At 35.9% G+C, this 12,652-nt stretch overlaps 1 protein-coding gene across 1 annotated transcript in view; it reads right to left on the minus strand.

Annotated features, from left to right (window-relative positions):
* Positions 1 to 12,652, minus strand: part of HMCN1 (hemicentin 1) — a gene marked incomplete at its 3' end in the record, with an annotated part of 530,768 nt that overhangs the window by 150,346 nt on the left and 367,770 nt on the right. Inside the window, exons 53-56 of the mRNA XM_082833486.1 lie at positions 9,116 to 9,266; positions 7,588 to 7,782; positions 5,986 to 6,099; positions 1,503 to 1,690 (exon numbers count right to left, since the gene is read on the minus strand). Of these exons, the coding sequence (XP_082689612.1) occupies positions 1,503 to 1,690; positions 5,986 to 6,099; positions 7,588 to 7,782; positions 9,116 to 9,266 (648 nt within the window). The remainder of the gene's footprint in view (positions 1 to 1,502; positions 1,691 to 5,985; positions 6,100 to 7,587; positions 7,783 to 9,115; positions 9,267 to 12,652) is intronic.

A 12,652-nucleotide genomic window follows, 5' to 3' on the forward strand; every position in this document is an offset into this window, starting at 1 on the left:
ATAAACAATACATACTCTTTCTAGCTAATACCAGATAAGCATAGGAAAAAAATTTTGTACATAATAGTGCTGATGCTGGTTTTTATTAGTCAGGTCAATCAAATAAATATTTATAAAGATTCCTAATCAGAAAAGGCAAATTTATACATACTTGTATATTGGCTATGAAAAGTCCCAAATCATTCTCCCACTTTCCTATCTACATCCCTGGTGGTGTGACTGTGAAGCTTCTCCCATCAGGGAGTGGAGTAAAGATGGAGAATTTGTGTTGGCCTTGTGACCGGCTTTGATCGATAGAGCGTGATGGATGTGACAGTCTTCCATTTCAAACCTAGACCATGTGCACCCTGCCACCACTATGTGAGGAAACCAGGACTAACCTGCTGGAGGGCGAGAGATCATGTGGGAAGAGTCAGCCTCGTTACTGCAGCTGAGGTCCCAGATACGTACAAGAGCCCAGCCAAGATCAGCAGAGCCACGGATTCAATCCACAGCATGCAGACACTCGAGTTAGCCTTGCCAAGACCAGAAGAATCACCCAGCCAACCAGAAAGCTTGTGAGCTAAATAAATGCTTATTGTTTTAAGTTGTTTGGAGTGGTTTGTTTTATGTAGCAAGAGTTAGTTAATATAGCAGTTATATTTTCTTTTTTTATTATACAGAAATTTCTGTCCATCTATATATCTTTTGGCTCTAGCCAACAGAAATATTTAAGTATTTAGCTAGAGGTTGTATGAGCATCAAAAAGAAATAGTCATGGTGTTCAGAAGATACTTTGAGAATTAAAGGTTATTTACAAGCAGTGAAACTCATACTTTTTTTTTTTTTAATAAAGAACTCCATGGGATAGGTCCTGTGTTGGATACACTGATGCTTAGATTCTTGGGCCTATACAACATCATTAATATGTTTGGGAAATAATTTCTTAAGTTGCATCCTAACAAAAGAGTTGGTGTTATTTTTACAAGTGCCTATCTTCCTTTTAAGACCCTCGAAAAGAAAAATATAGACATGCCCATTAGTGAACAACAACTCAGGATATTTATGTGGTTTCCATTATTCTTTATTATCAATTCTTTGCCAATAGAGGACAAATTTTAATCTATAGGGAATCTTAAACCACCTAGAATTTAATCATCAGAAATCTGCAATGGAAAGAATTGTAATAATTTGGTTTTTATCACAGAGGCCATATTGTAGTAAATTTAGGGGTGTGTGTGTGTGTGTGTGTGTGTGTGTGTGTGTGTGTGTGTGTGTGTGTGTGTGGTGTGCTGAATGTACACATAACCTCTGGAAGAATTCACACAAAACCGTTAATGGTGGTTACCTCTGATAGTGAGAAAAGAATGAGTAAGAAGAATTTTATTTTATATATCCTTTTTATGATTAGTTATTTTTGCCAATATTTATAAACCAAGACAAATTATTTTTAAAAGCAAAAAGACGATTATTATAAAATACAAAGTCAAATAGCTATTTTTACTTAGATTTTTTACTTTTACCTGCAGAATTCTTCCATTAGATAGAAATTTATGATGCTCATCTTCTAGCAAGAACTGCCCATCTTTTTGCCAGGAATTTCTTGGGGTGGGGCTGCCACTGGATAAACACTCCACCAGCATGCTCTTGTTCACCAGCACGGTGACCTCTTCAGGCAGATCACCGTCTGCTCCCTGGATAACTGGCGGCACTAATAAGTGATTGCAACAGAGAGATAATGACAGGAAACAAGGTCTTTTCTAAATTATTCTAGTTTTCTGACAATTTTAAAAAGTTTGGGATAATAGAGGGACAAAAGTTGAAGAGGAATCCATGATTCTGAAGTAACACTTTACACTAATAAATTAGGGGGGTGATAAATCTGTGTGAATTTGGGTTTATTCTCTTCCCTTTCTTTACCTATCCTGGACTAACCCCTCCCATAGTTTCCTTCGCATTTAGGTTAATCCCAATTCTTCCCCAATACATCTTGTCTAGTTTCTCTCTCAGCCCCTTCCACGGGTCCTCTGGGTTTGCAAGCGCACATGCAAGTGGCATCTGCACAAATTAACAGTTAAGTCTACTTGGTCATCTAGACAAGCCAGGTAAATCTTTAAAGCGTATTTGAAATGTACAGGTTTGGTCTCATTTGCAAGGGAATTGTCTGGGCTACTCAAACTGTGTTTCCCCAGCCTCGGTATCAGTGGTATCACGATAAGCATCACCTGGGAGCTTGGCTAGAAATGCAGATTTGGGGGTCTGACTGAGCCTTCTTTAGTTGGCATCCCTAGGAGAGCCAAAGAAGTTTGTGTTTTAACAAGGTCTCCACGTGATCCTTATGCATGCTAGAGTTTGGGAAGCCATGCTCTAGATCTTTCTACATATATGCATTCTCATTTAAAACAATAATATAGAATCAATCCAGGTTCATGCCCACCTGATGTTAGACTAGTCAGTTATGAAAAAACACATACTATCTGGAGAATTTTTAAAAAAATGGAAATGTTAAACCAGGAATGCATGTGTTGGCTGCTTTTGTAAATGTGGAAATTCATTTTCAAAACGAATAATCACTTTGTTTTGTTTTGAAAGCTTAGGTATTTTGTTTTACTCTCTTAAAATGTGCCATATCTTTATCAATCAGTAAAGAATATATGTTTAATGCAGATGCCTTCTTGTAGTATTTGGGTCTCTCCAAAACTAAATTGAAAGTCTATAAGGCAAATAATCAAGGTTACAAGGCCCCATAATAAAATTTCAGTGTTATTTTGAATGTAAACTTTCACAGTCAAAATTATATGATTTTTTGCTGTACTTTAGATAACACAGAATATATAGGTTGAACTGCAGATTAGTAAATAATAAACTTGAATTTCAGATTAAATGAGGCTATCAGTACCTCCACACCATGAAAACTGATCAAATGAAATGTTGGTACATAAAGATTCAATGTTTTCTTGAAAGATTTCAATGTTTCTGGAGCTGAATCATTAGGAGCTACCAGGAGATACACTACAGGCCCAAGGTCTGACCTGTGGAGGCCTCCACCGAAGCTCTTTGCTCTGACCTGCCCTCCAGCTGGATTACACCTCTCAGAATTGTTCTTAGTGGCACTTAGGAGGTAAGCATCAAACACTGTGAAGTATTCCTAATTTAGACAGACTTTGTGGGCTCTTTTTTTTGGCTTTGTTCGTACTTCTCTAAACTCATCTCCAACATGCTTTCCAACCTCCTCCTAATTAAAAATAACAGACTGAAGACACGAACATCTCCCTTTGACAATCAATCCTTAAATTCCATTTCAATTTAACCAAATTCCAGTTCTTCCCAACCTATAATATCTTGCTACTTTATCAGATCCTTCTATTCAGTCCTAAACTAAATTCCTTCCAAACTTAGGTCAAATTAAGCCAGGTGGTCTAAGATATTCCTTCACTGCTCTTGATGATGTTAGCACTGATTTTAATTGTCTTCTTATCACTAACTTGTAGACTTTAAAATCTAGGTTGATGACCCATCCCACCCTAGTTTCACCTCTACCCCACTTCAGCCAGCCACAGACTGTCATACCTTGGACCATTCAACATAAACACTTCTACCCTTTGCAAGTTCATAAGCTCCCTGAAGAAGGTCTGATGTCTACGGTATTCACTGCTGTATCCTCAGTGCCTAGCATACTACCTGGCACACAGTAAGCGATCAATAGATATTTGTCAAATAAATGAATTTTGAGTTCGTGGGTTTTCTCTATTTCACGTCTTTTCAGGCTTCCTTCATAAGCTGGCTTTTTGTTTGCGCTGAAAACTCTAGCCCTTCCACTCCTCCCCCTTACAATCAATCTATCAGCCTTCCTGCAAGCTCATTTTTCCTCTTCTCCTGCCTAGGTCTCAGAGTGGGTCATTTCAGCGATGCTCTGTCTCACTGCACATGCTATGTCCCTTACCCTCCAGTGCTTCCACAAAGTGTACCTTTGTTACCTTGTGGCACTGCCTCCATGGCTCCCCTCTCCCCACCCTTAGGTCACATCATCTGTTTTTTCTACCTCTGATCCCGGGTTAATGAGGGTGGGTGCAGAAAGCTATGACTAAGCCAAATAGCTCCAACTTCAGTGTTTGACTATCACACCCCCCATAGTGGCAATCTCTAAGGTTCTCTGTTTTCCACAGGCCCAAATACCAGCCCTGCCACTGTCTTTCTTGTTCTCATACTTAAGGAAAGGACTGAATACATTTGATATACATTCCCACATATCCCTCCTTACCATTCCAAGGTATGGCAATTCACTACCGTGAAAGGCTAGTTGACCCCTCTCGGTTTCTTGATTGCATTTTTCCCCTGTTCTAGAACTTCCTCCATCAATCCTTGCCCCCTCCTCCCATCAACACACATACTTGAAACTTTAACTCGTCTCTTTCTGTTGGATCATTTTCCTTGGTCTATAAGCGAGTTCAAATCTCTCTTAAATATGTTTTTTCAAAGAAGCTCTCTTCCTAAAACTCTATTTCACCTCTTCCTGCCTCTTCAAAACGTCTTAAGAGTACTCTATATTTGTTTCCTTTTCTTTCTGATTATTTGCTCGATATTTATCCTTTTGTTCTGTGGCTTTGTATCGCACCATACTATACATAAATTGATCTTCGGAATTTCACTAATGATTTCTTAGTTTAAAATGGCCTTTCCCCCCAGTTTTTATTCTCTTAAACTTACTTTAGCATTCCATACTAAACCCACTTCTTGATAACCTTTTCTATGCCTTGAATAGGTGATATGGTAGTTTACTACTTTTCATTAACTCCCCAGATTGTTTCTCCTCTGTTTTCTTTTTCCTGTCTCCTACTTGTAAATGATCCCACAATGATCTTTTATTTTTTTTATCTTCTCCTAAGCTATCTATAACCCTTTCTGTTGGAAATCTCATGCCTTTGAATATCACCTGTTTGTGGATAACTCTCAACTCTTTATTCTTAGTTCGATTCTCTCTCCTGTGTTGTAGTTCCTTATTTTCAATGTCTCATTCAACATCTTCCTAAGTATCCTGGTATCATGCCAAATTCAATACGTCCAAAACAAAATTGACTTCCTTCTTCCCAAGTTATGTTGTTTTCCCAAATCTTCTATTTTTATTGCCCTTGCTATAATTTTCTTAATCACCCAGGATAAAAATCTCAGTGTCATCTGATACTCTCAGATAAGTGCCTAATGCTTCGTATCACCTAATCACTTCCTCTGTAAAACCTTTCATACCAACTGCTTCCTATACATTCCTACTGCTACTTCTCTAGCTCAACTCCTTCTCATGGAAGCATCTATTTGTTCCTGCTTCTAGTAGCATCACCTTTCTTTGCCCTTAAAGGTGCAATACTTCTTCTACTCTCAGTCCCTGCATTCATAGTATGACTGTGATCCAAGGGTGGGCATATTTATTACGCCTTATCAATTAGGCCTCTTGGCCTCTGTAATTGGTTCAGAAATGGATATGTGAGTCATGCTTGGCCAGTTAAAGCCATGGAAATCCAATTCTGGGACTTCAGTTGTAAATACTGGATAAGAAGAGCCTTCACTTTGGATGTGAAACTAAGAAGATGTAAGATTACAGAGTTTCCGGGGGCCCACTTGCTATCCAAAGGGATTCCCCACCTGAGAGTGATGCTAACAGAGAAAAACAAAGCCAAGAGAAAGAGAAAGGTAAAGTTTGGTGGACCTCTTTTGAGCCACAGAAGTCAGATATGACTATAGCCAGCTGTACTCTGGGACTTTTCAGGTTCATGAATCAGTGATTCTCTCTCTCTTTTTTTTTTTTTTTAAGCTAGTTTGATATTTGATACTTCAGGAGTCCTAACTAATGTGCTTTCAATTTGTATAAGACAGCTCCCTGGGAGAGCTATCAGTTTCTGATTATCTTTATGTCTCTAAAATGCTAGTGCAACATCATGCAAACATTAGTTCCTCAAAAAACTTTTGCGTGAAAGAATGCATAATAAACAAAAAAACGAACGAAAAACTCACAGAGTACACGGACATCATACTGAAGGGAATCTTCTCCAGCCTCATTCACAGCCACACACATATATCTCCCAGCATCTTCCACTTTAGCCCGGGGAATCTGTAACACTCGCCCTCCTGAAAATATATCCCAATACATATTTTTACTTCTGTAAATCTTAGAGTGAAAGTGATCATAAACAGAGATATAATTTTTCAGGTCTAATGACTTCTTTACATGTCCTTTTAAGGCTCTTACTTCATCCAGTGTTTCAGTGTTAATCCCACATACCACATTTAGGACAAACACTGCATTATTGAAAAGTGACCCAGCATATGAATGCGACCTCCTGAGAACTAAATAGCTTGTATAGAGCAAGGGAGGAATGTTGCTCCATGTCCCTCTCACATTCCATGTGGAATGTTGCTATGTGGTGACTTCTTGCTTTTACAGTTTTGAACACATGTAAAAGAAGTTTACACTGTTGGAGGCAAGTACTGATTTGAGAAAATAATAGCCAAGGATATAAAAGGTATAAAGTATACCTTTATACATATGATCTTGAAAGAATAACTGTATTTTTTAACTTTTCATGTTGATGTAATATCAAACTTAGAGAAAAGTCGCAATAATTATATTAAAAATTTTACCTGTGTTTATCAATAATTTGTATTTCAATCCAATTGTTTGATCTCTGTCATAAAAATGTACATATTAACTTTATTTATATATATAAATGAGTAATACTCTCAAATGATTCAGAAAAAGATTGAGAGTATATTGGAGACATGATGTCCCTTCACCCCTAAATATTCATAAATATGTATTTCATTAAAAGAAGGTATAATGATCAAAATCAGAAAATGTAAAATCCGTGAAAAAAGTACTATTGAACCATAGTCCATATTCAAATTTCACTATTATTACAATATTGTCTTTAATAGCTATTTCTCCTTAAGCCCAGATTCAATTTAGGATCACATGTAGTTGTCATTTCTATCTAGTCTCTTTTCTTTTTTTGCCAAGATATTTTTTTATTTAATTGAGATGAAATTTACATACATTGGAAGGCACTGGGCTTTAAGTGTACAATCTGATAAATTTTGACAAGCCTATTTGAATGTTTGCTAAAAGTAAATAGAAGCCTTGAAAATATTATTTTTCCACAATTTAAAGATCTCCTTTTCCATCGATAAACATGTAATAACTAAAATATTTGAAACTAAAATCTTTACTATTGATTTATGAGAAATGCATTTAATAAACTGAGTAATAACTATTTGCAAATATATTCTAGAATTTATCATTAATAATGTACAGAAACAAAACTGATTATTTCCTCACACTATTTAGAAAAACGGAGGCACAAGGGAGCCAAAGGACTTTCTTAAGTTGATAGAATGATCCCATAGTAGATACGAAAATTAACTAGGTATTCTAGCCTATGTCAAATTCTCAGCCTAGACTCTCCTAGCTTGAAGCTACATAGATACCAGTGGCATTCAGTATCCTGTGTCAGTTAAATCACAAGGCCAAAAAGTCTATCAATTTGACTAGTCTAATAAATGAGAAGAAACACATTTGACAGAGATTCAGATTTTCACCCTGTTCCTAGCAATCTTTACCTGGTAAAATCAATACTCTATCACTTGAGGTCAGAGGGTGACCATCTTTATACCATGTCAGTGTAGGAGGAGGAGCAGCGTTTGTCTCACAGTAAAGAGAGATGGGATTGTTGATGATCACATCCTTGGCTTCACCACTCCTGCCAGTATCCAGCATGTTTCCTATTTCCCAGAGCTTGTGAAAACTTGGAGGAACTATGGAGAAAAGACACGAAATTTTGGACTCATGTAAATGACAGTGTCAATCCGTTAAAGAAAGATCTTGGCTGTATTTTCACAAGAGTGATTTGTACATGTAATAAATTAGACAATGTGAAAATACTGTCAAGTACTTACACACCTACCAACTTAGCCCTTAGCTAAAAAAAGTAATAGACAGAAGTCAGAGTTGGTTCTCCAGTGGAAAAGCAAGAAGTATGGAGCTCAGAATGTTGTGCTCATCCTTTGCTCTCCATTTTTGTTCAAAGGCTCTAGCATTTAGAAGATAAAATGTCCTGCTCTCAGGAAGGACCTACTATGATAAAGATGGCTAAAGAATACGATCATAGCAGGGAAAACTAATTTTGACAAATCATTAAAAAATACTGGCTCAATAGAGCATTTCCCAATGATTTGTCTTATTCAGAAAACTAAAGAAGTTATGCAGCCAAGATTAATAAGTCTATTAAAAAATATAATGGGACATACTCAAAGTTTTCTGGGTGACAAGTATGAACTTTCTAGAAGGCAATTTGCCTGTACATCAAAAGCACTGCAAAAGTGTATAACATTTGACCTAAAATTTCCATCATTAACAACTTATGAAAAATAAAAACTGTGTAAGAGTTTTAGGTATAAAGATGTTCAATGAAGCATTATATATGAGTAGTAAAAGCTTGGACACACCCACACATTCAACAATAGGAGTCTGGTTAAATAAAGATTTAGATACTCAACTGATAAAACAGGTATAGTTATTAAAAATCATGTTGAAAGTAATAATATCAACAATAATAGCAAATATCATTTCTTAAGCATTTTGCTAAGAGTTTTATATACTTTATCTAATTTAGTACTCACCACAATTCTACAAGGCATTAATTCTAAAAGTGAGAAAATGGGTTTTAAAATATTTAGGTAACTTGCCCAAGTCACAAAGCTTGAAGAAGCCTAAATCATCATTCAGTTCCAAGTGTGACTACTTTAAATTCTGATATAATGTTACATTAGCTTTCTGATAAACTTCATGGTATAATGTTAGGGGAAAGCTAACGTAACAGAGAAGTATGTATTGCGTGGTCCCAATTTATAAATGAAGTATACATTTACAAAAATATATCAGAAGGAAACACATAAAAATAACTGAGGTAATCCTGAATGATGGGATTATTTTCTTCTTTGTTAATTTCTTGAGTCCAAGTTTTCAATAATGAATTTATATTATTGTCAACAGAAAAAAAACACTAAAATAAACCAAGTCAAATCTCTTTTTCATTGCTTTGCCGGATCATATAAATTAAATTACATACAATAAACATATTAGTATTACCTTGTATATTCACATCAAAATCCAGCTCATCTTCACCTGCGATATTAGACGCTATACACGTGTATCGTCCAGTGTCTGATATTTGAGCCTCCCTGATTTGAAGTGTGTGTCCACTGGCAGCAATAGTAACATGATCATCTGCTTTAAGGGGCTGTGATTCAATTATAATAATGTTATCATTAAGTACTCCAGTAATAAGCCTCTAAAGAGAGTGAGAAAAGAACTACATATGTATATAAGAAAAAAAAAACCAAACAGCTTATGGTGTGGATTTTTAAATTTTAAAGTTTTCAGTCTGATAGGAGATACAATGTTCATTCTGGAATACTCATTATTTTAAAAACTGGAACCAAAAGGGAAAGAGGAGGGAAGGATAAATTAGAAGGTTGGGATTAACATATACACACTACTATATAAAACAGATTACCAACAAGGACCTACTGTATAGCACAGGGACCTATACTCAATATTTTGTAACAACCTATAAGGGAAAAGAATCTGAAAAAATTAGATATAGATAGATAGATAGATAGATGATAGATAAACTGAATCACTGTGCTGTACACCTGAAATTAACATGATATTGTAAATCAACTATACTTCAATTTAAACAAAAATCTGGATTCAAAGCTCATTTTGCAGCAGAATGAAGTATCTAAATCAATTAGCTGCTATGTTTGCTTTCAATGGTAACAGATATTTGCCACATATATCATGTGGAGTATAATACCAAATAGGACCCCAATATTAGGAAGAATAAGCAGGTTGGGGGTCCTCTATATTATTTATACTTGATCTCCTGAGATTAAACCAGCTTTAAAAAAAAAGTATAATCCTCTAGGAGTTAAATGTATAACTGAGTCCTATAAACCTACCCTATTTCTGTAGTTTGTGATAAAGTGAAATGGAGCCAGAGAACAGTTTTCTTTATGTAAGGAAATAAATAATAATGTGCAAAAAAAAAAAAAAAAAAGTACTCCAGTAAATCCTCTAGGGCACCATGCAGTTGAGAGTTTTTATGATTCTTTAATAAGTAAAAATAAAAATTGAAGTGAAATACTCAAGACAATAACAATTTACTTTGAATAAGCTGTTTTTGAGTAATCACGTCTTTATTTATTGAAAATTGTAATTCCTATAGTTTACATCTATGCCCGGTGTTTCTGAGTGGTGTATTTATAAATTATTTATGATGAAAAATGTTCTTAGGTGCCATATCCATTTATCCATGTTGGAGAAAAATAACTTCAGCTGATCCCACATTGGAGTAAAAAAGTGTGTCTTTTCTTACTATTTTGTAGCAAATGCTAGAGTTTTATAATGAAAGATTGAAGGCATTAGCATAGTCTGATTTAAAAATCACTACTGCTCATTCAGAAACATCATTACTTCATAAATGAGAAAATTTAACCTAGATATATTTATATTATGATGGTTTATTGAAAACATTACCGACATTTAATAGGACATTTCTCATCTTCTAAACATTTCCGAATATACTGAATTCCCTCTTATTCCTTGAAAATGTTAGTTCCTGGCTCACTGTTACTCCTTCCAATGACACTCTTCTCATAATTCTTGGTGATTTCAACACCCACACAGACAGTCACCAATGCTTTGTGCTCTCAGCTCCTTGACCTCCTTTCTATTTTTTTTTGCCCCAACACTCTCTCAGCCACTCAATAGGAGAGTCATACCTAGAACTTATAATTACCAATAATCACATCTCTTCAGAATCTCAGTTTCAAGTTCTCACCTTCTGACCATCACCTCTTAACTTACTAACTCTTTTCCTCTAGAATCCCAACTCCCATTATTTTTTGATCCCACGGGAGGACCCAAAATTCACTGAACTTGCGATCTTTTCCCTATCACTCACTCTCCTCCTGACCCAGAGAAGGTCTATTATGGCAATCACTCCTTGTACAAACGTCTATAAAAAAATCAACTCTTTTGCCCCCTCTCCCTTTATTTTATTCCCCTGGAAAAACTGGTTAATACCAGTTTCTGTCCATTCTGAACATCCCCTGATCTACTCAAGAACATTCCTCCAGCAACTGTGTCCTGTCTCATGTGAGTCATCATCAATTGCTTTCTTTCCACTGGATGATTTCGATGTGTATACAACAGTATAATTTCCGCATTAAAAAAAAAATCTCATTACACTGCAGCCTAACTCCACATTCTTCTATTCTGCTTTATAGACAATGACTTTAAAAAGTTTTCTACCTTTGCTGTGTCCATTTCCTTCCATCTTTTCTTGAATCCTCCAATAAGGCTTTCACCATCTCTACTTGACCAAAATGATGTTGTCAAGGTCACGTGACAAGTGACATCCATGTTGCTAAATTTACTGATCAATTTTCAGTCTTTATTTTACCTGATCAGTGGGATTTAACACGGTTTAACTGGTCTTTATTTTGAAAACTTATTTTTCCTTCTTTTAGGACACATCACTCTCTGCCCCACAACCTCTAAACGTAGGAGTACCCCAGGGCTTGATCCTTGGACCTCTTCTCTTTCTACCTAAACTCACTCTTCTAGTGATCTCATGCAAAACCTTGGACTCATCTTTGACTCATCTCTTTCCCTCACATCCTGCTACCACCTTCATCCAAGCAATCACCATCTATCTCCTGGTCCATGGCAATAAATTCATTTCTTCTTCAACTAGTAAAGAAGCCAATATAATCTTTTTAAAGCCTTAAGTCAGATCACATCACTCCTGTGTTCAAAATTTTCCAGAAGCTTTCCATCAGAATAAGGCCAACTGATCTACAAGCAGTATGATTTAACCCTAGCTCTCACCTTTCTCTGTGTTCCCACTGATCACTGCACTCCAGCCAAATGCCTCAGGGCCTTTGCCCCTTGCTAGTCTCTCTAGAATATTTTCCTCTCAGATATCTTATGTCTGCTTCCTTCAGTTTCTGTGAGTTTCTGCTCAACTATCACCTTATCAGTGAGGCATTCCCTATTGTAAGAGATCACACCCTTCACACTCTCTATTCTTCCTGACTGAATTTTCTTCATAACATTTACCTTATCTGGCACACTGTATGCTTTACTTGTTTGTTTAGTTTTCCCCTCCCCCCAAAACTCCATATGAGCAGAGATTTTTGTCTGTTTCCTTCATAGCTGTATCACCTGCACCTAAAATAGTGTTTGGCAAATACTATGTGCTCAATAAATAATTTGGGATGCAATGTATCATTATTAACATTATATCACATATAAAGATAGTATAATTTAAACTTTCCATGTCAAAGAAAAACTTCACAGCATGAATAAGCAAAACACATAGATTCTATCAAAACTTATTGTGGTTAATGCTGCCAATATTTTTGGTGGCTTTTCTCAAAAACACTGTTTCACTCAAGTAGTGTTGCTTATCTGAGAAATGAGCTAGCAGAAGAAAGGATATGGAAAATAAACAAAACCCAGTATTTTTTGTACACATTTTAGGGGACCAATCCCAAATCTTGAAAAATTCAGCAATTTAACTAAAGCATCATAATTGGATCAATTTCAGTCTGGATG

This window comes from Leucopleurus acutus (genome assembly GCF_964270905.1).
Source record: "Leucopleurus acutus genome assembly, chromosome: 2".
NCBI classification, from domain to species: domain Eukaryota; kingdom Metazoa; phylum Chordata; class Mammalia; order Artiodactyla; family Delphinidae; genus Leucopleurus; species Leucopleurus acutus.